This window comes from Aphidius gifuensis, linkage group LG1 (assembly GCF_014905175.1).
Source record: "Aphidius gifuensis isolate YNYX2018 linkage group LG1, ASM1490517v1, whole genome shotgun sequence".
NCBI classification, from domain to species: domain Eukaryota; kingdom Metazoa; phylum Arthropoda; class Insecta; order Hymenoptera; family Braconidae; genus Aphidius; species Aphidius gifuensis.
This window is the reverse complement of record NC_057788.1, coordinates 26,457,612-26,483,500: the sequence shown is the minus strand read 5'-3', so window position 1 is coordinate 26,483,500 and position 25,889 is coordinate 26,457,612. Positions and strand designations below refer to the sequence as shown.

The following is a 25,889-nucleotide window of genomic DNA, read 5'->3' as shown; positions in this document are numbered from 1 at the left end:
TCAATCGTTTAATAAAAATTGATAATAAATCAACAAATTTATTTACTGATAAATCAAATATTTTTGGGAAATTTAATAAAAAAAATATTATCTTGCTTGCTTTATTTTCCGAGAATATTTCATCAGTTGTTTTTAAAATTAGCTATCAAAGGTCTTTTATTTTGGCAAGTCACCGTTTGATAATTTAAAAAGACTAACATCAAGACAAGATTTACAACAAGACCAATGATTTATCTTCGATTTATGTTAATTAATTAATTGTTGATAGAATTAATATAAATTAAAATCTAAATCAATAAGAAACAAATGTTCAAACTTCTGATAGTAAAGACCAAGTAGTTTTTTTTTTTTTTTTTTCAATTCAACATTTTATTTTCAAGTCCTGACTTATTGACTAATCAAGTCATCACATGAAATTATTATCAATAATCTCAAAAATAATTAATACAAATAATTTGTTTATTAAAAATTTGTTTATTTATCAAAACATAATAATTCAATAATAAAAATTCATCAAAGTATAAATAATTATTCGGTGTTTGCTCTGATCCAATCGCGATACTGACTAACTCTCGTGTACACAGTAGGATGAGTCTGTAGAGCACAGCTGTAAGACCAAGATACAATTCCAACTTGTTGACCATCAACAGTCAATGGTCCACCAGAGTCACCCTTGAAAAGTAAATTAACATAATTAATTTCCATAAATCAAGAATTAGTTTTTTTTTTTTTTTACTCACATTGCATGCACCAGATTGTTTATTTGGATGACGTGCACAAATATGAGTTTCATGTATGCTCTCTTTAACACCGTCGTAAATTTTTTTGCATACTTCTTGTTCAACAATATAAATTTGAGCTTTTTGAAGATGCATTGGACTTGATCCACCTACCTATAATGACATTTAGAAAAATAATAAAATAGATTTTGATATATTTTTTTTTTACCAAAAATTAATTCACTTACTGAAGTTCGTCCCCATCCTGAAACGATAGCTGGTGATTCAGCTGGAATTTTTTGGTTTGCATTTGCCAATTGAACATAATTCAACAATGCTGTGGTAATAAATTCTCCTTCGATTGCAACAAGAGCAATGTCGTTTCTCCATGAGTCTAAGACATCATATTCAGAATGTACAATTATCTCTTTAGCATTGTATGTTGCTAGTGGTTCCATAAGATTCACTGTTGCTGCAACTACTTGTACCAAGCTCACAGGTTTACTATTAATCAAAAGATATATTATTAAAAAAAATTTTTAATTCTTTTATTTTAAATAAAGTATTATTTTTTTTTAATTAAATTTACCTGACAACACAGTGGGCCGCAGTTAAAACATATTTTGAATTTAATATACTTCCTCCACAAAAATGAAAATCATCATATTTTTCTTGAAGTGAAACCTAGTAACAATAAAATGAATATTTAATTTTTTAAAATAACTTTATATTTAAATTTTTTAAAATATCATTAGCTTACTTGATATGGAATTTCTCCTAATTCAGCGTTAACACCATTAATGATTCTTGACTTTCCTTGTTTTAAAGGAATAGAATGAGCTAAAAAAATAAATATTTATATATTAAATTATTCGAAAATGTTTTATTGGTTAATATAAAAATTAAATACCACAAGAAAGGGCAATGATGCCAGCAATTATTAAAAATATCTTCATTATTAAGAGAAAATTTTTTTAACGTAAACTGTCACACTGTAAAAGTGACTGTTGACAATTTATCAATCCAGTTTATATACTTTTTCATTTAATCATTTCCCTTTCTTGAAAAATTTGTTAAATCAATAATTTTGACATTTTGTCTGAGATATATTTGAGATGTATGATTTTTTTGATAACAGTTCTTGAAAATTATACATTTTATCAAAACGTGATATGATTATTTAGATTTTAAAATCACAGATATATTCATTTTTTCATTTATCAATTGCCACTTGATGGATTCTGATTAGATTATTATTTACGTTGCGTAGTTGAAATGAAAAAAATTGCTCTTTCAATTTTTACTAGATTACAGGTTGAACAAAAAATCTGCACGTATTATTTAGCTATGTATATATTAATGACTGAAGATATGATAGCGATAGGAAGAGTGTGTAAGTCAAATAGATAATCGATCGTCTTGAAATTTGTCAATTATTGATAACGTGTAGACAAGCTGAATTTACTACTGACCGATAAACTCAGTGTTACGCTTTCAAACACTTGCTTTCTGAAAACTTTTCATTATTATTTTTTTTTTTTATTGGAAAAAAAGGATTATTAAAAAATTTATTTGATTTAATAATTAATATATATATATTTTTTATTTATTCAATTCAATCGAGACACAAATTAATGCAGGTTAGTTAAAATTTTGTATTATTTTATATTTTATATTGATCGATCCAGTCGACATATGCACGTGTGTCGGTATAAACAGTTGGATAGGTTTGAAGTGCACAACCATAAGACCAAGATACAATCCCAACTTGTTTTCCATCAATAATCAATGGTCCACCAGAATCACCCTTAAAAATTATTAATAAAAATTAGTTTAAATCAATTATTTTTTCATGAAATTAATAATAATAATAATTTTTTTTTTTTAATATTTACATTGCATGCGCCTTTTTGGGAGAAAGGATTAAGTGCACAAATATGGCTACTTAAAATTGGTAATTTAATATTTTTGTATTGTTTTTTGCAATAATCTTGTCCAACAATAAATATTTCAGCTTTTTGTAGATGAGTAGAGCTCGAACCACCTTGCTTTAAAATGAACAAAAATAAAATAAAATCAATTTAAAATAATACCATTTAATTAACAGCAGTATGACAAATAAAAAAAAAAAAAAACGATTGATTACTTTAGTGACTCCCCATCCTGAAACAATGGCACGTGTACCACCGGGAATTTTATTATTTGTATTTTCTAATTGTACATAATTCAGTGATGATGTAACTGCAAATTCTCCAACAATCTGTTGAAAGTTTTTTAATTTCATTAAATTAATTCATTTAATTTTCATTAAAAAAAAAATATAATAATTTTAATTACCACTAAAAGAGCAATATCGTGTTGGGTTGTTTTGTCATTAAAACTTTCATGAACAATAATATCCTGAACTCGATATGTCAATGTTGGATTGTCCAAACTAACAGTACCAGCAACTACTTTAATTCGTCTAGCTTTTTGTCTATAAAAAATCACAGTTTTCATATAGTTTTAATTTCTTTATTTTTAAATTATTAATTATAACTATTATTTTAAAACGTACCTATAAACGCAATGTGCAGCTGTGAGAACTGTTTTTGTCGATATTATTGAACCACCACAAAAATGAGCACTACTTTCGATTTGTTGAAGTGAAACCTATAGAATTACAATAAGACCAAAAAAAAGAGTATAATATAAAGAATATTTATATTTATTTAATTTAAATTACCTGGAAAGGTATTTCACCCAATTCGACATTATCGCCGTTGATTATTCTTTCTTCTGTTTTTGATGAGGGTATATAATGTGCTGAAACACGTCAAAATTTATTGGATACTTATTAAAATACATTTACCAGTATTATTACGAGATAAATTAGGTTCGTGTAATAATAATAGATTTCATTATACCATGGGTTATTGTCACAAGACCAACAATGAATAAAAATAACTTCATACTTATTCTTTACTTCAAGAATAGCTCTTGACTAAACCACATCTTGTAATTTTTATAGTTTATATAATACCTCCTAATCGCAAATGAACTCATTCTTAATATTTTCAACATCATACGAAAGATTGTTCTGTACGATAATCTAACTCATATTTGATATGACAGACCTATTTATATACATTTTTTTTTTTTTTTTAATTTATCGTATCATCAGGTGAGGTTGATGTTCATATATTTATTGGATATTTATCAGGTACCAATAAATAAACATAGCTTGAAATATTAAATTACACCTTGAATGATTTAGAATAGAAATATTATTTTTTGAAAAAATGATCAATATAAAATATTTATTAAAAATTCAGTTGATAAAATTTTTTCGAACAATAGTAAATTGAGCTTATTTTACTCACAGGATGCGCCGTCGTTCATATTGCGCATTTCGGAGTTTATCGATTCATTCTCAGGCGCATATCAGAGTCTCGACCTGCAGCAAGGACTCAAAATAATAATCATATAAACAAAATTTAAACAATGTAGCAAACAAAAATTTATCTCAATACAAGTTTTTTTAAATTTTTTTCATTTTAAGGCTGATTATGTAATTGTGTGGTTGTGGTAGTAGTGGTGACTCTATGGCTTTGACTTTGTAAAGTTATATTGAATTTTTGATGAGACTGAGTTTTTATTCTCAAGTATATCCAGCGAGCCATTGCATGTTGTTATACATACACTTAATAACTCAATTACATTCAAATTTATATTTTAAATTTATTTTAAATTTGAGATTTATTAATAAATTAATTGATAAATTTAAATTTAATATATTTGATTGGTGTATAAAAATAGTTTTTATAAAATAAGAAAAAAAATATTGACATGTATTATATGAAATAATTTGCAAGTAAAATTTTATCAAATATTCCGATCACGTGGATAGACTGCATACATTGGCTTCGATGAATTTGCACACCGCAGACTATTCTAGCGTATATTATTCTGTCATCGATTTAGTTGATCGAATTTAATGTGGATGTGTATTCATCTATTCCTGAAAACGATATAATACGTTAGTTCAATACTCCCATTTTAATTATCTTATCTCATCTCAAGTTTGGTTAAACAATAATACACTCGACTGTACTTCATATACATATGTAGAATTATCACAAAATATTAAAATTAACTCGGGTATTTCAATGACAATATTAAAAGAATTTTTTTTTTAATCAATACCTATTTTGTTGAATGGAAATTCATTAATTTTTATTGTAAAAATTATATAATTTTGTCATAAAATTGTTAAGTATTTTGTCATTTAATGAGAAGCTTGAAAATGACGTTAATCTCCAATTTTAGTTTGAAGAAAATTTAAGCGTTTTGAAATGACAGTGTTGGCATAGTTCCAACCGCTAATGTCAAGTTGCTGTTATTCAATGGTACATTCCTGAATATTACAAACCTATATACTCTGTTACGAAATGAGTTAAGCGAGACAATTATTCGCTAGTTTGTTATTAAAAAAAAGTGAATATAATTTCGAGCTATTTTTTAAATTTTATTTGACAACCAATGTCAGAATATTATTAAAAAATAATAAAAAAAAAAAACAAATTTATCGGTTTACATGGATAAAACTACGACTTTAATTTTCATTATTTTTTTTTTTTTTTTTTTGATACTGATCGTTTTACTTGAGATTAAATTTTCTTTTCTTTTTTATTTGCAAAAGTATATTTTTTAAAATTCAATTTTCTGGTTTTATTCATTTTTTCTTTCCGCTATTTCTCAATGATGGTGTAGAATTTTATTTGACTGAAGAGGAAAATAAATATGATTGGTACCTTTGTACTGTTGCTTTGTCAAACAAACATATCGAACATGAAATTGGAAAAATTTTGCATCGTCTAAAAATATGATAACATTATTAATATCATAAAAATTCTCTGATTATTATTATTTTTTTCTATTTTTATCTACGTTATTTATTAATAGCCACATATTTATAATAATAATTATAGTTAATCTGATCAAGCTAACGTTGATAAATTACTAGAAAATTTCAAATTATATATAGATTAAAATAGCCAAAGTTATGAAAGGATTTGTCTCGTTAATTGGATATATAGACACATAGTTTCAGTGACATATTTGTAAAATTACTTCCACTACAACGACGGTATTTTTATCAGTATTGAAAATTTTCATTATTTAAATTCTAGAATCGAGAATTATTATTATTTTTTTTTGTTTTTTGTATGACTAAAATTCTATTAACTTTTTTATTTTTCCATTTTTCTGCTACGTTTGACAATTGAGTTACAGCTGCTATTGAGCTTTTATTTTTCATTACTGATACTGAAAATTATAATTGAAAAACGATTTTCTCTGCAATGGTAATCAATAAGAGCTCTAGAAAGTACAAAGAATCGAAAGGCTCTGATGGAATATCGCGGTCATTGTTATAACAAGTGTTTTTTGTTTTTTTTTTTTGATGTTTACATTCATGATTGAAATGTGGGTTTATGATTTTATTATTTTTTTATTGAATTTTAAATAAAAAAGATAGTGTATAGAGTTTGGATATAAAGGGAGTGGTTTGTAAATCAATTGGATTAGCTTGACAGTTGAGTTTCAGTGGTGTCGAGGGAACATTGATCGATTGCAGATAGAAGTGATTGGGGACTACTGGACCCTCAATATTCACCTACTCAATAAGTTAAAGAAAATGTTTATTTCAGTTTATACTGTTAAAGTATCCCATGGCTATGAATATATCCAATTTCAGTCATAAATAAATCATTTATTTATGTCATCAGTAAAATTTATCACAATTTGTTTTTACCATTTAATTTTCATAAAATATATTTTGTTTTATTTTGAAAATTGTATGGTACATAAATATTCACATCAAATAGACATCGATTTGTTGATAAAGTCAGTATTCCACTAGAATGATCATACATATTGACATTGGATCTGTCGTTTTCTATTGAAAAACCATTTCACTTTGATTTGAAACCGCACTTCAGATAGTGACCATTCACTCTACCATTCCACTTGAAAACGTCATCGTCGTGTGAATGTACACTACATATACCTTTATATTATTTATTTATTTTTATTCTTTCCCTTTTTTTTTCTTCACTGTAATACGACAGATCTCATTTCAGTTGATAAAACTTTTCACCTTTTAGCTTCAATTCTTTAAATGTGTATTAAAAAAAAGATGAGTAAGTTGGCAACTTTTGTTGTTCAATCTATAAGTAAAAGAAACTTGACTTTTGACATGATTTAAAACCTTCACATACTTTGTACAGAGTACTTTTCAGTTTTATCATCTTATGACAATGTCAAATCGATTAGTAAAGTAGATGCCATTAAAATTCTTGAGAAAAAAAAAAAAAAAAACAAGCCATCCAAATAGAATATAAGATAAAGTTTTGTGATGAGATCGACTCGGGGTATTTTTGACAGATTTCATTTTTTAAATATTAAAATATCTCGGGGATATTTGTTATTGAATATTCAAAATATTACATGTGACAAAACGTCAACCGCCGTTGATTGAAAAATTGACGTGAAAAAAAAAAATAGTAATTGTAGATTTTTATTTATTTATTTTTTTCAAGTTAAAAAGACTTGTGTACATTTTTTTTGGATCGATCACTTCGCAGTTAAAAATTCGTAGCATATGTGACAAATGTTCTATTTAACTGCTGTTTATCAAAGGCGTGTGTATCTGTTACCCATGGGCAAAGAAAGGGGAGGATGTTGTTTACGAATAAATTTTGACCCAACTTTTGATGCTTGACTGAATATTTTCATTATTTATTTATTTATTTTTTTTTGGAGGCAAATTATTATTTTAATTATTAAAGTTCCATGTATGTTAATGAGTTTAATTGACTCGCATTGATTATACTGTCGAATCAATCTATTACAGACAATAAGTTTTCTATTATTAAACATGATATTTTTGAACCCTGATCATACTGAGTGTTATACAAGTTGTTGAAGCTCGTTACGCTCAGTGCTCTTGACGTTCTTCATAATGAGATGAATAACTAAAGAATTTTAACTTTCACGCTTTTTATCTCCATCGTTAGTTTATATAATTATTTTTATTTGTTTCATAATTGTTTGTTTTTTATATTTAATGTATAGCTTTTATAAGGATACTTAGAATGTAGTCTGTAGTGATAAACTGACGTCTAATTTTCTTCATTAAAGTAGTAAACCAAGTCAAGGATCTTTTAACTGAAAGAAACATAGAGAGTAGAGTTGGATAAAGAAAGAAAAAAAAAAAAACAAACAAACGTATAAGCCACAAGACTGTATGAGAACTTTGAAAAAGACAGATATAGCTTTTTGAAGACGGAGGCTACTTGAATAGAATCCCCAATTAGATTTTATCTCAATTAATGCTTTTTCATTTTGGGATTTTAATTTACCTTGATCAAAAAATAAAATAAAATAAAATAAAGCTCATATTGTTGTTAAATAAAATTCTTATCACTAGTTTTTCCAACAAAATTAGCTTTTTATCATTTAAATTTTTTTTGTATTTATAATAATTACGGAAGGATAGTTATTGATTAAAAAACATGATTGTTATCTTGACAGCCTTGAGTTATTTGACCTTTGACCTTTGCATTGGGGAATAAACTGGATCGAAGTTTGTCAAGTATTTAATATCCTTTTTCACTGGGTGGCGTTGCAATATGGGCTCGGTCGTTAGCCTCAAGAGGAAATACCCCCTTCAAGGATTCGTAAGGATTCTGTATGTTTTGCTTTTGCAAGTTCACAGAAGATAAGTCGATGTCGCTAGCTACTGTATTTTGAAATTTATATAAAAAAAGCTCGAATATAGAGCGCTATTTTACCGTTATATACAGGCTTTTGCTTTATCAACTCATGTTACTACGAGCTTTGATAATGCAAAAGCTCTTTATACCAATTGAAGTTATTCTAAAAAAAGTTACTACCATTGACTTTAAACTGACAGCATTTTTTTTTTGCACTTTTAAAATTATCGATCACAGACATATTGACTTCAATTCTTTGATTTTATTTATTGAATTTGTTATAAATAATAAATATTAAAGGTATTTCAAAAAATAATATTTTGATGTTTCTATAAGAGTGAGTAGCGTCTGAGTATTATTTTTTTATTGTAAAAAATTGAGCTTTCAATAATGTTTTCATCTTGCATCATTAATTTATCAAGAATTCGTAGAGTACAGTTCAAGTTTGAAGTGTTTTTCCATTTTTTTTATACTCAGTAAAATTTCAATTCAAGAATTGTTGAGTTTACGATATGCAATTCTATTGAGAGTACTACAAAAGCTAATTGGCCAGCCAGACCCTTCGAATGAGGGGATTTGGTTATATGGCCGCCAAAGGTCAGAATAATAATCGCGACAATATAATTTACGTAATTCATATTACCTGCAACTGTTCATGACTAAAACCTTAATTTCAAACGGGATTCTAGAAACCGGAATCAATTGAATAAGTATAGATATATACTTTTAAAATATTTTATTCGTTTGATTTTTTTTTATAAATAAATAAAATTAAACTTACAATTCTTTTATATAACACACGTATTTATTTTGTTGTCAAAAATGAAAAAAAATTGATGAAAAATTGTGAAATATTATTTCTTTTGATGTATTTATTTTTTTTTATATATCAAGTTATTTAAAAAAAATGTGATGTATCGTTATTTTTTACTTTTCTTGTCATTCTTTTGTCTCAACCGCAATTGGCCATCGACTTGGTAGTTTTATGATTGTCAACTGCAACGATGACAAAGCCCCAAGGCGCCGTCTGATATGTATCCTTGTATTTTTTGTTAGTAGTACAATTTTTTTATCAACAAAACCTACTCATTCTCGATACCATCAACAAATTTTTTCTAAAAACTTATTTGTTTTATTTTGCTAAAAACTTTTACAATTCATCCGTAAAAAAATCACAAGTATATATAAAAAACAAAAAGAAAAAATTGAAATTATTTTCAATGAATCATTGTATAAAGCACAGTGAATATTTTCTTTCGTTTCTATAATCTTTCATTCTCATGGGACATGATTCTTATCCTTGTACACTGCTGCAACTTTGTGTTGTCTTATTCATATTTAAAAAAAAAAACCACTTCTCTGATCTATTCGCCCTCGTTACTCTACTCTACGTGCATGCCAGTAGTCCCAAGGGAATTTGTGGTATAATAATGTTGACATAGCCAAGAATATACTGTACTTAAATAGCTTGTTTCTATCTTTACTTGTCGACTACTCAAACTTATCCCCTTGGACCTCATCTAAATCCTACCACGTCTTGCTGCAATCATTCCTGTTTTTATTTATTTTTCATATAAAATAATATATAATTTAACGAAAATAGAAAGAAAATTTGATTAAATATAGTATTTAAGTTTTCACAATCCTTTTTTTTTTTTTTCCGTTTGTATTTTAAAAGGTTGTCATGAAAGATCAATTCGAGAAATTAAACAATAGACTGAGAAGAACAAGTCGTTGATGAAAGTCCCGGGACATAACCCTTTGTGATTTTACTGCTGTTACGACAGTGAAAGTGACAATGTTGAAGTCACTATGAACGTATGAAGAAGAGACAGGGTAGAAAAAAGTAAAAAGTAGCATGGGGAAAAATATATTGGGGGTGCTACTGCGTGTCTGGTGTTGCGTTAATGGAAGAAACGATGTTGCTATATATGATGTTGTGCAAAAGGTAAAAAAAAGGCTTCTGGATCTTTGTTTTTTTATTTTTTTTTATCACACCCTTTGCAATTTACAGCCATTTATTTAATTGGTTCGTCAAGAACATCGACATCAACGTCTGATGAAAAGGCATTTACATTGAAAGTACAATCCTATACTTATACTTTAAGTCTAGATATTTTTTTTTTCTGCAGTAATATATATTTTTTATTCTCGTACCTTTGATGATGATCGATGATTACAAGCTTGTAATGAAGGAAAAAATAAAATTCTTTATACTAGTACACATGAAAGGTATTTTTTTTTTTCATTCAGCTGATGGTATATCGCGACTTCTTGGTGCCAAAAGAATCAAAAAATTTATATATAATTTTTTTACATTTATTTTTTGTAAATTCAACTTGTCTTTTAAATTATCATTTTATTTTAGTCACAAAAAATAAAGTGGACTGACAATAAAGTAGTCTGATGATTGCAATTTTTTATTTCTTCTTTTTTTTAAAAAAAAGCAAACGGATGATTGCTTTTATTGAATGGACAGCTGCACCACTTCAAACTGTGTGATTTAAATTCACGAGGTACTTTATCACCACTCGTTTATCCGTGAAATTCTTTGTAATACTGTTTCAAAGAAATATAAAATAAATAACAATCACAATCCCTTGTATTATTTTATATTTTTGATCATGTTTTTGACAGAATTACAACACTATATAGTTTCAAGTATTTTATATATTTTTGAGTCAAGTGTCAAATACATTTTCTGTTACAAAATCTTAAGATTGTAGTGTATTGTAGTAGGGTAGTTGGAGAATTGTAGTGGGTGTTAGTTGGTTACTGAAGGGTCATACTTTACAATAATCTACTTTGCCTTTATTTACCAAATGTACAGTATATACATATGCATGATGAATCGCGATGCATATGTACGAAACCGCGATTGTTCATGAAAGTTTAATACAAAGTTTCTCTGTATATAACCCTTGAGAATAAAGCACCCATCCGTTAACCAAGAATGACCATCCTTAGATGCTTTTAATGACTATGAAACTTTGGTCAGATCGTCTTTAACTTTTGACTTGATATTCGTGGGTAAACAAATTTCTCATTCTAACTGAAAATTATACTATCAAATAGAGATGAATAAAAAAATAACATTCATTTTTTTTTTTTTTTTCATTTATTTTCTCCCTTGTGATGCTATGTATCATTTTTTTTTTTTTATTTATTATTATTTTTCCTGTTTGTTGAAACAATAGTCTTTAATCTTTTCAAGATGATGAAGAAAAAAATAAAGAAAAAACTTTTGCGTGTTTAGCTTGTGTATTTCACTTGTGATTACATGAGGGTAAGGGATCTGGATTTGATGGGGAAACACTTGCTGTTTTCATGGTATTATTGTACCTGTAAATCATCTAGAAGGTGCTGCCAAGGACAAGGCACTTTGTTGAAGTATCTCTATATCAAGTAGATACATACAACTGGTGTCTTACGACTCTTTGCATTTTTAAGTATTTGCTTCTTCAGACACAAGTCCTCCAAGATATTCAGATATTCATTCTCTGATTGTTTACTCAAAATTCATATCTCATATTTTCTATTTTTTGGTTTAATTCAATGAAAAATTTAAATAAAATTATTTTAATATATTTTTATTAATGTTTGAGGTATTTACTAATAAATGAAATCAAAGTGGGTATAAAATCAAATGCTACTATTAATACGATACTCACGCACGGGCTATTGGTCATTTGGTATATGCACAATCTGGCAACGACGTCCTTTAATTACCACCGATGAATTACGGCAAACAGTTGGCCAGCATGTTCAATATTTTCGACTAACCACTTGGTTTTCATAAATAAAAATTAACAATTTCCATGATAAAATTTTTAAAAAACATTTTTTTTTTACACACGTATGAATAAAGTCTGATTTATAAGTTTACTAGATATTCGAAATGAATTTGTTTAGATGAAAAAATAAAATAAATAAATAATGTGTGTGTTTTTACACGAAAAATTCATTTGTAATATTCAATGGTTTTAATAGTTTTCGTTGTATAAAATCATAATGCATTTGTTATTTGTATAAATGAAAATGTTGAGTTGACAAATTTGTAAAATATATATTTAGTCTTATTCGATTGCTCTTGTTGTTTCATTATATTGGCATTGTTCCTGATACATCAATCTACTTTTGATGTATTTTGTCTATTTGACGATACTGCTTTTAGTTTTCATTTTGATACAAAATTTGTGTGCAATTCGTTTGGTAAGGGTGATAAATGCATTGTTCGCTTTTACTCTATTGAATTCTACAAAGGACTGTTAATTGCACTACTGATGTGCATTATAATTGTTGTTGCATTCTCTCCTAGATGTGATAATCATGATCAAAGGTATACATTGTGTATCTTTTTTTTTTTTTTTTTAATTTTGATACAAAACTCTTTCCATTAAAAAGTTGATAAGGTATATGTAATAATGATTTTTATAGAAGTATTTATTTTTTTTATTAAATAATAAAAAAATTAATAATTTGGAAATACAATTAGTTGAGCAATTATTTGATATGTCTTTAAAATATCAATATTCGTAAAGTGTACTTTGTTGAACTCTAAAGTGGCTTGTCGGTAATTAAACAGTGGCTTGAATTAGTTTTTTCTCCAAGAAGATTTGGTAATTCAAAAAAAAAAAAAAAAATATATATATGCATACTGAGAACGTGATTTGGTTCCTAAAATCAAGTGCGGAATTTAAAATCACAAAGAAAACGTCCGGATTGGAAGATTTTCATCTTCATCTAAGAATTTTTTTTTATTTTTTTTTTCATTTTACTTTCTTTTTCTGGCCTCACTGATATAATACACTGTCTACTCTATCTCACCCTATACATATTTGCATCACAAAATACATACTTTTCATTCGCTTGAATTTTTCACCGTTTCATTAAATTTTCTGCCATGAGTTTTTCAACCAACGACGGATGCTCTCGGCATCGTGAATACTTTTTCCCGATTTTACCCTACAAAAAGGGTTGAATTAAGTATTTTAATCTTGACAGGAGTGAATCATCCAATCATGAAAATTTTTTGTTATACTAAAAATTTACAAATCTTATTTTATCTATTGTTTTTTGTTCTTTTTCTGGTCACTTGTAAATTAATGATGATGGTCAACTGGGTAAGAAATTTTTCCCATAAGAAATAATTTTTATACTATTAAAATAGAATGATAAAAAAAAACATAGAGTGAGCTACAACAAGTGCGTTTTCTCTACTCCGAACAAAATTGAAAATTTATGAAGTTTGCGTGTACTAAGCCGTCCATCTTTAATCTCAAGTTTTGCAACTCTCTATTTTCCTCGACGGCTTGGTGTATTTATTGAGAGTAAAATGTAATCTGCTACTTGTCTGTACACAACACGCACTCCTTTGCAAGTTTATCATGTGCACGTTCACCCCACGTACTGAGTGAAAATAAATACTCTAAAATCAGACTAGAAAAAAAAAAAAATACAAAAATTCGCATTAAATTGTAATTAAAAAAAAAATATATATTTTTTAAAATATAAGCTAAATGAGTTGATACATTATATACATATTTATTATTATCAGTAGAAAAAATTTTATCACAAATCGGCTTTCATGCGCTACTGATTTTTTTCCATTTCCAACCACCCCATAATGAAAATGCCTAGAGGCATTCATTAATCCGCAACAGTTTCCAAGTACTCCTATTGTTTGAAAAAAAAAAAAAAAACCGATTTCGCTTTTAACTTGTGATATTGATTTTTCGTTGAAATAATAATTAATACTTCTTTTATAAAATCTATTTAATTAATTTAATTAATTATCCCTTTTAGAAATTTTAATTATTCATTAATATAATTATTGGTATTTTTTTTTTCATTGTAATTTTAAATCATGTGAGGGAAAAAATCAAGTGAAATGGATCTAGTCATTACGATATTATCATGTGCGATACTGACTGACCAAAAATAATATATAACTGGTGTTTCATGTTACATGGTCATGCCCAAGTCGAGATGATATATTTCTGGTGATATCCGATATGATATACCTAACACTGTCGACAGTTGCTATTACTTTATATACCTATACAGTGTCAATAAATCAGGGATGCAATGAATCCTCCCTATAAACCTTTTTTATTTCACTTAAAAAAATTTAAAAACATTGGCAGCAATAGTGTTGAAATTTAATCATCACCAGAATCATTTTATTTTATATTGAATTGATTATCTTACAAGCTTCATTTAGTAGTAGATGTGGGTGTGTGTTTGTTAGGGATGAACTCTCGTCAACTAAAATCGCCAGTATATGGACACAGTGATAAGGCTTTATTGCATTAACATTGTATATACATACTGTCAGGCAAGTGATGGTCACCAGCTATGACCAAAATCCATAACTGTTTTGTTGTATGATGAGATTGATCCACATGGCCCATGTTAGCCAACATTCTATTCAATCTATATATCCATTCAAAACCTGGATTTACCAACATGAATACATGCATCTGTTAAATGTATTTTCCATATTCCAAATAGAATACGAAAACGATAGAGACATTGAATTTTCTTTCAAATATTCATTAACATAAACTATGTTTTTTAAATCTCTCATTCTCAACCTGCATAATCTTTATACACTGGATTTTTTTTGAAAGGATAACTTTTTATTCTTCTTATTTATTTATTATAAATTTCCATTTTCACTTTTTATCTGATTCCCTTAAATTTATACACTTACCATGTTAAATATTTATCGTGCATTTATATTAATTTCAAAATAAAACAGAATCATCTTATGCTACTGAAAAAAAAAAATAAAAATAAATTTAAGACACCTGTGTATCTTAATTAAACTTGGTATACAGAATGACTATATTGGTTGTTGTTTACCCTTCATGATGTCGATAGTTTCCCAGGGGTGTTATCTATCTGGGTTGGCTTTGTCTCTATATTTTTTTATATAACATTGATTCACGGTTTATAGACATCAAGGTAACCATGTAGAATCAAACGAACCAAAGTAAATTTGAATTATAAACTTTTTATAGTTAATTCATGATCAATATAATATTTTATAAAATTTATATATAATTAATAATTGAAAGGAATATTGAGATAATAATGCTTTCAATTCTCTAACTTTCTTGTTCCTTTGATCCGTGATTCTTCTTTAGATAAAATCAAGGGTGGTCTTACAATATCAAGTCTTTGTGAACCGGAAGGGAATTATCACGGTCGAAATTCAACCTTCCTTTTTAAGGCGTTGAATATCTACATGGGCTATACGAAATCAAGAAAATTTTACTATGTAAAAAAAAGACTCCCCTTTTCAAAGTTATTCCTCAACTTTTGTCCATTTTGATGTACTTTTTTGAATTTTTGTTTTTTACAGTCATAAAAAAAATATTGATTTATCATATGGACAAAACTTTGTCATTCAAATTTAGATTCAATTGATATTTATTCAGTCAAAATTTAAATATACGTATGTTTCTTCGTCAAAGAAGTAAAAAAAAAATTAATATTTTTTAGAAAAAAATAAAAGTTTGTAAGACTGAAAATTCGTATAATGTCGAATGTTAAATTTTTTGTCTTCCCCTATTCACTTTTCTTCATCGTGCGATAATTTAATCAATTATAGCAGAATTCACTTTAACAGAGTATTTCAATAGCAGCCTAATTATCTTTGTAGACTATCTATAGTATAAAGCAAAATAAAATTGAGCAAGAAAAAAAGAAAAATAAAAAATAAAAAAAATAAAAAAATGAAATATTAAACATGTGCCATGGATGTTATCCGTTTAGATTCAGTTTGCATCTGTGGTACGAAAGAAAAAAAAATGACCTCAATTTAACAACTAAAATTGTTTTCATTTTATTTTTTTATTCACATCAACATAACAAATGGTGGGTGATATAAAAATGTAGACATCGTTTAAAGGTAAAAGATTCAGAATGTGGTAAAATAGCAGTAGGCAAGATACAACCATTAGACTCCAGGTGCTGAATATCCCACCCTTGTACATCATCAGCATCTAACCCCTCTGTATCTGGTGATCACAGTCGAGATTATACTACAAACTGTCGTATGACTCTGATCACGCTCAATTTATCTACTTGACTGATTTGTCATGTTTTTTTTTCTTTCTTAATTTTTTCATTTCAATTGATATTTTATTTGAAATAAAAATATATAAAATTAGTTGATTGAAAGTCTTCAACACTATCTTACCTTTTTTTTTTTTTTTGGAGTAAATTATATACATATCAAACAATGACTGACTTAAGTACATGACTGACAAAAGTATTAAAAATATTTTTTCAATCAATATATTGCAGAAAAAAAAAAAACAAATGTGAGTTTTTGTAAGTATTCATTATTTGCTTAAGAATACTTTAAAGAGTTTTATGCTTTTTACCTCAAACATTTACTCTCGACAGACATTACCAGACCTTGTGCCAAATTCATCAAAACCCTGAAGCAAAAGATTAAGAAAAAAAATAAAGTTACATTAAAAAATAAAAATAATTAAATTTTTTTTAGAATAAAAATAAGAAACTGCTATTTTTCAAAGTATATAAATAATTGTAGAAAAACAAAAAATATATATTGATTGATAAAATTTTTATTTGTGTGATGTGGTAAAATCAATACACCTTGGTTTTTAATAGTATTATTTGTATCTGAAGTAAATAAAATGTATATAGACATAAATTGATACAAAGTTTATAAATAAAATCTTTACATTTTTCTTTATACTTTTATTGTAATTGAAATATATATTTCTTTGTCTGGATAATTAATAACCCTTCGAAAATTCAGGTATACATTAGACATTTAAAAAAGTAGTTTAGAAATAAGTAAAAACCAAGACAAGTCGGTTCGTGTCAGGGGATTCTTAAGGAGTTGAAAATGAAAATATACTGCAAACCCAAACACCAGTCAATTTTTTCCTTTGCAACTTGTTTTTCCCATTGGACATCATCCACTCTATTTTGTGGCTGTCTTAAAATTGCCTTGGGTCATTCTATCTGTCTACTATCAACATCAAAGAACTCACGTATATTTATTTTCTAGATTTTTTTTTTTTATAACATTTGTGTTTATCAAAATATATGTATTATTCAGTATGATTTCCGTATGATATGTCATTCAAAATTTTACTTTAAAAGAATTTTTTTTTACCAAGCATATTCACAGCGTTGTTCGTGAATAAATCTTTTAGGTGGTTCAACCATTTCACGACAACCGTTGTCAGAATATTTACAATGTTCCCTTCGATAATTGCATTTTTCTTCATGAGTATCTATTCTACAACGTCTTGGTTGTACTTGGCATCCAAAATCAGCCCAACGACATGACAATGTATCATCTGGATCTAAATATTCTTCAGTAACATAACAGCTATCGTCTTCATCATTATCATTATTATGATACTTGTTGTAATTGCATTTTTCTTCATGACTCCATTTTTTTCGTCTTGGCATTTTAACCATACAACCAAATGTTCTAAATTTACATTCAATAATTTCTTCTGGATCATCACTATCATCACTATCATCATGAATATTTAATGATTCCAAGTTTTCATTTATATCATCAAATTTTTGCATTCTATCTTTGTAAATACAAATTTTTTCATGTTCAAGTCTTCGCCATTCTATCAGTTTAACATTACAACCAACTACATGATATTTGCAATGTTCAGTTGTTCCTTCATCACTGTTGTCATCATTTGATGAATGATCATCTTCATTACTAGGATATTGATATTCAGAACGACCCATTCTATCTTTGTAAATACAAATTTTTTCATGTTCAAGTCTTCTCCACTCTATCAATTTAACATTACAACCAACTACATGATATTTGCAATGTTCAGCTATTCCTTCATCATCGTTGTTATCATCTGATGAATGATCATCTTCATTGATACGATATTGACATCTAGAACGATGTAGTTCAATAAGATGCTCTGGTATTTTTGCACGACATCCAAGATATGCATATTGACATGGATGAATTTCTTGATCTTCATGTGGCGCTGGTGGTGACCAATTAACTTTTTCTTGGTCTATAAATGGTGCACTTGGTTCATAACTACTAAGAACAAGTTTATAGATATAATATTTGTCATTATATAATTTTTTATTTGTTCAATAAACATAAGAGTACTTACTTTGGTGGATATAGTGGATATGGGTGTGGCATAAAATGAATCGCTGGTGGTGGATGATAGTTATGGCCTTGATGGTTTACCATTATTAGTTCCAATGGTGATTGGCATGTTGGACAAGAGTAATAATATGGCTTACAACGATGACACATTGTATGACGATTAATACACGAGTACTTGGGTGTGTCTTCCATCTCATAGAGACAAATTGGACAAATATTTTCATCTCTAAATTTTTCATGAAGATTCGGATATAAACCTGCCATAATCTAAAAAATTTATTTAATTATTATTGATTAAAAATTTTTAATTATATTTTTATTTAATAATTAATTTATCTTAAAAATAATTTTATTGAATTTTAAATTTAATTACTTACTGCTCGTGTTTTTCAATAAAATTAAATGAAAAAATAAAAAAGATTGTCACGTATCACCTGAAATTCGTATGATATTTTGATAAATTTTATCTTTAATAATTGCGTCTGAATTGTCTCTATACCACAACAAGACTGTAATACTTTTGTTGTATCACTGGTGACTAATACCACTCACATTATCACTGATAACAAACAGTCATGACGTGTTATTTACACAGAAGGAGTCTCGTGCAAGTAGAGTGGGATTTATTCGTATTCAAGATAAATTATTTTCATTGTATAAATTTATATATTACATCAGAACGTTCTGAATTTTAAAAATAATTTAATTATCTTGAAATAACAAATAAAAAAAATATTTAGAATTCATGTACATTTATTTAGCATTATCGACTTTGTCACATATTATTTTAATATAATAATCGAGTTAATTATAAATTTGTATTGAATGTCGAACAATATTAAATGACCCATTAATCAATACTATTATTTTTTTTATCTTTGCACATTTAACAATTTGTCATGAAGGTAATTTGAAGTCAAAATATGAAAGATTTTCGGTCAAACTAAGTAAAAAATATAGAAGAAAAAATTATAGACAAATGCGGTGTGTTGTTTGAGGGTAAGAGAGGGATAAAAAAAAAAAATGGGTGAGAGGTAGAAAAAATGGACATGAAACCAAACACTCTCAAGCGAGTCTCGGATATCTCTCCAGTGTGATAACCCTCAGTATTTCAATCCCTTCGACTGTGTCACATCAAAGATATCATACCAGACCATAGAATAATACACACTAGCCATAAGTCACTTATGTAAATGTGATGGAAACATACTCCCATGTTGATCACCTTGAAGCCTATACCTTCTATACTCAAACCAAAATTAATTTTCATACATACAAAATGTGATTTTACTTTTTTGTATGTTTACATTAAAATATCATTTCAAAATCATAACAAATAAAATATAAAAAAACATATTTATTAATAAATAAATTTGTTATTTTGTATCGTTTAATTAAATTGAATATTTGTCTGTTGAGGAAATATATATTCCATGTTTATTTACTGAATACAAGCTGAACAAGTATCGGTTAGGTAAGCCATCATTTTCCTTGTTTACATCTAACATCGAGTAAGCAAACACATTTAAGTCCTTGAAATTTTTCAAGCATATTATACACAAGGAAACATCCAGTATTACGAAATAGTCCTCCATCAAATTTTGACAATAATTACTTTGAAAATAATATATATACTTTTTTTTTTTTTAATGAGAATATAAATCATTTATTTATCCAGTATAAATAAAATATGCGATATAAACAAAAAAGTTAGTTAGTCGAGAAAAAAATTTACTTGATTTATTGGAAATTGATTGAGCTATAGATTTTTATCAAATCAGTCTTATTAAGAAATTTAATATCAGAGTGACGTATTGGATTAATCTGATTATCGTTTTAATTCGTTTCAATTTTATATCAGTATTTATTTATTTTTTTCTTAGTAATGTAATTATTTGTGTATCGCAACTGGGACCTTATATTCAAGCTTGAAAAAAAAGTGAATTTCTTATAAAGAAACATACGTCTTATTTTTTTTTCTTTGTGATTGATGTGAAACGATAGGTGTTCACAAATCAGCTCAGCATATCTACAGTTTTATTTCGTACAGATTGATTCTCAAATATATTTTGTATTTTTTTTTTTTTTATTATTGTGATCGATATCACGTTTACGTATAGCATATGAAAATTGTTGAAGGGGAAAAAAAATATATATAAAACTTTGAAAGAAGAATCCTTTCCGGTTGTTCGATTGTTGGGCTTCAGTTGGAGGTTTTTCATCACCAAGATCTTGACATCATGTGGTTTCATAATGCACTGTATAATTTCGTAATAATTCATTTTTAAAATCATTGACATATTTTTCATACTGTAGTATTTTTTTTTTTTTTACATTTCAATGTAAAACAAATAAAATAAATACATCAGAAAGCTAGGAGGTTACTTGACAAGCCTATATCTTGAATTTGTCTCCAGTGGGAATATTTGAATTGAATTCGTATCTTACGAGATATACAGAGAAATGTCTGAAAAGTATACGTATCCACTTACATCGTTTTCAGGTCTGTTTTTAGATAGTAGAATGGTTCACGTTGACTTTCTCAAGAGACACTTGGTTTGCTTTCCACATTTTGAATTAGTATTATATATATACACACTTGTCTATCTTCATAGAGAGCTTTTTATTTTATTTTTTTCTGACACAAATAGCAGTTGTAGTAACATAAAAAAAAAAGCTTCAGGTAGACAAAAAGTAAAATCGTTCAAAACAACAATATAAAACTTGAGTAAGTTTATTTTTTTTTTCTTTTTTATATTCGTTTGATTTTTTTTTTTTCTTTTAGTTATCATTTTACATCTTTTTTATTATTTTTGAAATTGTAATAGCTAACTTATGAAATTCTAAAAAACTTTTATTTTTTTATAAATAAATATATTTTTTTATTATTTTCTTTTATAAGATTTTTCTTTGTCTTGATTTTATAAAAAGAATTTTTGGTCTTGCACCTCGTCTGACAATATACTCACATTGTGTATACCTTGGTTAAAGTTTTTTCGTGTTACAAGATGTTGCTGAGTGACATTATCATATGACCTACAGTCTTTCTTCAATATGTACATAAAAGAATTCGTACGCACTGTATACATGAACAGTTAAAAATGTTAAAAACTTGTCTCTCAGTGAGAAAGAAAAATAAAAAAATAAAAAAATCAAACGAAAATAAATAAAAAAGAAATCCCTTGAGAACAGAGACAAAAAAAAAAAGTTGGAAAGTCCACTGATGCGTCTGTAAAACTAATTCTTTTTTTGTATACTTTATTTATTTTCATGTTGTTATGATAAAAGTTTTATTCAAGTCTCTGATAGAAAATTGTTTTACCAAACTGAATATCATTGGTAAAAATAAATCCAAGCTAAAAATTGTAAAAATAAAATTTCAACAACATAAAAAAAAAAAAAGAAAATGAATAAAATGTTAATAAAATTTCATTTTTTCTTTAAAATAAAAATTTAATATCAAATGAGAATATGATGGTGTGTTTTAAATAAATATCGAAATATTCAATAATAAATTTAGAAAAATTTGGCAAAAAAGTAAAATATACAATCAGTCTCGTCAATCAATGTCACCAGCCATCTGTTAGTCGCACATACTCTAGACAAAAGATGATGTATTAGCTACCAAAGTGAAAGAGAAAACTATGGCAAATGATTTTATCATTGCTTAACGTATACTGTGTTTCAATTCAAGTGGTAGTAAAGATGCAGACACGGGTAGTATTTCTGAAGTATCTCATATACATATATATACAAAACTGGATGAAATTTCTATCCACCAATTAACTCTGTACACACATTGGCTTTCTCACTCATACATTCTCACCAAAAGAGTCTCTCATACATGTCCCTCGAGTCCAGTTGAATATTTCATGACATAGGACTTTGGGGATAGTACGAGTTCTTCCTGACAACTCATCGTTGAGTAAATTGATACCCCAAAAAACATTTGTACTTGTATTATGAAAAATAAATAATAATAAATAACAATAATTTATAAATAAATAAATAAAATGATAAAAAGAAAAAAAACATTTTTTTTTTAAAGAAAAATTAAAGCCTCTGACTATTAGTTAAAAAATAATTAAAATAATTAATTTAAAAAGTAATTAAATTTTTTAATAAAGAGGACATACAATTAAAATATATTTCAAGCTTTTCATCATTATAATAAATCCATGAATCAGACATAGAAATTAATAAAAAATTAATTGAAACAATAAACTCTGTGAATAAATATATAGGTACTTTTTTTTTTTATTTATATTAATTTAATTTAATGTATTACATTTACTAATAGTATAACGAAAAAAAAAAATATTAAAAATTGAATGAAAAAGACAATACTTGAATTTATCAATTAACGAGACATTGAAGGGCTGTCGTCATGGTGGTAGTTAGTCGAGTAGTATAACTATGTTTATAGTCAGACAACACATGCGCTGTATGGTGAATTGCCGCCTGGTAATTTCCCGCCTGGTTCTTGAATTATTTTGATATTTTTTGCCGCAAGATAGCGCTTAGTTAGAGGGGGGTTGGAAGGGTGCCAACGAGAAGTCGTCTACTACCAATCGATTTCGATATATCGCACAATACACAAGCTCAAAGTTTTGTTAAAGCTACAGACTAAATAACGCATGCGCTTAAATATGAGCTTTATGATTGGTTGATGATGATGTCATGCACAGTCTCCCCTAGGTCTGTGATATTATCTGCGGGATTTTCTGCAGTCGACATCAACCACTCGAGCGGCAAAGCCGCATAACAACGGTACAATTTTGACACCTGTGCTTGTCATTTTAATATTTGTGCTTCTAAATAATTATTATTCATTTTAATGGAACATCAACAATTCGCATTTGTTACAACAACCCAGCCCAACTAGGTGAGTCAGCTGTGATTTTTTTTTTTTTTTGTTTTTTTTTTTCGTGAAATACTATTATATTAACTCTGTGATATATATTGTATTTTTTTTTCTTTTTTCTACTCTGGACCCTTTTCATCTCGTGACGTATACTCTGTAGACGACGTTCACTTTGATCATATTTTCATCACTAAATATTTTTTGCTTTTATTTTAACTAAAAAATTTTTAAATTACTATTTATTTTTATATTACGTCACTTGATTTAATTTTTAACTTTTTTTGATATTTTCAATTGTCAATTTCTTTTTTGTTTTATTACCATGCCAAACAATTGAGCTTTGAATTTTTATGTTTTCATAATAATTTATTTATTGGTGAATAAATTTGTGTTTTTTTTTTTCTTTCTTCTACTTGATTAAAAGTAAAAAGAAAAAAAATTACATGCCCACGTGCGTCAAGTGTGCTCCCCTAGTTCAAACCACAATGTAAATATACCGGATTTTCGTTGATATTCAATAAAAGTCTATTTACAAAGTAAAGAGTCACAAGTGACGTCAATATTCTTAAAAAATTTATTATTAAAATACTTTAATTTATATAATTTTATTTATTTTCTCTATTGAGATTTTTTTATTCGTTTGATTTGATTTATTTTAATTTGTAAATTAAATATTGTGGTTAAAAATTAATTTCGGAAATTGACATTTTTAAATTTTCTATTCAAATGAAATTGTTTACTCTCGCTGCATATATACTGGTGTTTTTCAATTTTTTTTAATTTTTCATGATGAAAGTATACAACAAGTTTGTATTTTACAATTGACATAAATGAATGCACAATGCATACAGTCAATGACGTCTGGCACATCGCCTCGATGAAAATATATATATACACATCACAACAATGAAAAACTTCCTCGGCATTGTGACATTTGTTTATTTTATTTTTTGTATACTAGTGAAGCACACAGTTGAATTCTAATCTGCAGAGATGTGACGTATTGTCAGTAGCTTTATTACATTTTCCGGGTTTATTTTTATTTGTCATCAACATGAATAGACATTGAACTATCTTTTAAATCATTTTCTATATATCATACACTACAGTGTATTGTAGATAGGTTCATTGTTGTTTCATCTATAAAAATTGTTTGTCAAATAGAAATACTTGCTTTTCTTTTTATATATTAATTTTCGTATAAAAATACTTTTATATATTTTATTTTTTTTATATTTAATTATTTGTGACATAGTTGCTGACTATTTCAAGCAGTCACACTAGTGTTCTCAAGATTCTTCAACATTTAGTCCAAGTGTGATAAGAACTTGCTACAATTATATATTCATCTACATTGTCAAAAGATTTTTTCTATTTTTACCCTTAATAAATGCTAAAACAAAAAAAAAATCTATTGTTTAAATTTTAAATAACACCCCTAACTCATTATTCAAACGTACTTTCACAATATTAAATAAATTTCCACAATTTTTAATTATTATTTTATTTTTATATTATCGAAATTTCATGAAGAGAGTAATCTCTCTTGTAATAGCAATCTAGAAGCTTTAATACATATTGTATCATTGCTTTTAACAAAGTATGAGAGTACATATCAACTCGAAAATGTTTAAACTTATCCCGCATATGTGAACAAGTGGACTTTACTGCTTACACAAACATACCGAGTATGTATATAGTAAAACTTTCCTCATTTCTAACTTGCTTTTCACATTGGGTAATTAATAAGTGATGATGGCAAGTTGTGCATATTTATATATGTATTTATGTAGCACGAATTTATATTTTATATAGTTATAACTATTATTTTAGTTAGTTATTTCCATTGACCTGTACCCAAAAGTCTGATAATTTTTTACATGCCACACGTTTGTTCTACTGTCTTTTGATTACTCAACTTTGTGAGTGTGTACTATGTACATGTTGAATTGTGTGCCTGATTTTGGACCTCACTTTTCATTGTCATGGTTGAGTCTGGATTTACAATGCCGATGATTCTTTGTTTTTATTTTTATTATTATATATATTGATTTATATTTTCTATTTTGTATTGTACACTCTCACCACGTTTTTTTTTTTTTTATTTATATAATGAATATATAAAAGCGTTAACAGGAAATGTTAAACAAGTAATGAATTTTTATTTTTTTAATTTTCTTTTATTATTGATTTTATATTATTTTTAAATTTAAAAAAGTTGATGTAACTTGGTTGGTACGTTAACAGGACAATAGTTTATGTTTGTGAATGAGTCTATCGGGTATGTGTGCTGTCACCCCAAAACCATTTTGCATTTATGATTCTAACTTGTGTCGTATACTGCATAATGTAAAAGACATTATAATTGCTTTTTAAAAAATTTAAAACCACTG

The 25,889-nt window shown here is 27.0% G+C and overlaps 3 protein-coding genes across 4 annotated transcripts in view; 1 reads left to right on the top strand and 2 right to left on the bottom strand.

Moving 5' to 3' along the window:
• Positions 1–25,889, top strand: part of LOC122861104 — a 90,577-nt gene that overhangs the window by 8,203 nt on the left and 56,485 nt on the right. The window lies entirely within an intron of this gene.
• LOC122858075 (chymotrypsin-2-like) lies at positions 460–1,725 on the bottom strand. The gene is made up of 6 exons (XM_044160751.1): positions 1,630–1,725; positions 1,480–1,559; positions 1,309–1,403; positions 968–1,223; positions 741–893; positions 460–672 (listed from the first exon to the last, which is right to left on the bottom strand). The coding sequence occupies exons 1-6, from the start codon at positions 1,673–1,675 to the stop codon at positions 529–531; spliced, it is 774 nt and encodes a 257-aa protein (XP_044016686.1). The 5' UTR covers positions 1,676–1,725; the 3' UTR covers positions 460–528.
• LOC122858054 lies at positions 17,515–19,191 on the bottom strand. Of its 2 annotated transcripts, none has more exons than XM_044160728.1 (3): positions 19,010–19,191; positions 18,634–18,899; positions 17,515–18,554 (listed from the first exon to the last, which is right to left on the bottom strand). In XM_044160728.1, exons 2-3 carry the CDS (start codon positions 18,894–18,896, stop codon positions 17,636–17,638), a joined length of 1,182 nt encoding a protein of 393 aa, XP_044016663.1. In that variant the 5' UTR covers positions 18,897–18,899; positions 19,010–19,191; the 3' UTR covers positions 17,515–17,635. The 2 variants fall into 2 exon arrangements, with proteins under 2 accessions (XP_044016663.1, XP_044016650.1); XM_044160715.1 differs by having other exon boundaries at positions 17,515–18,557; positions 19,010–19,148.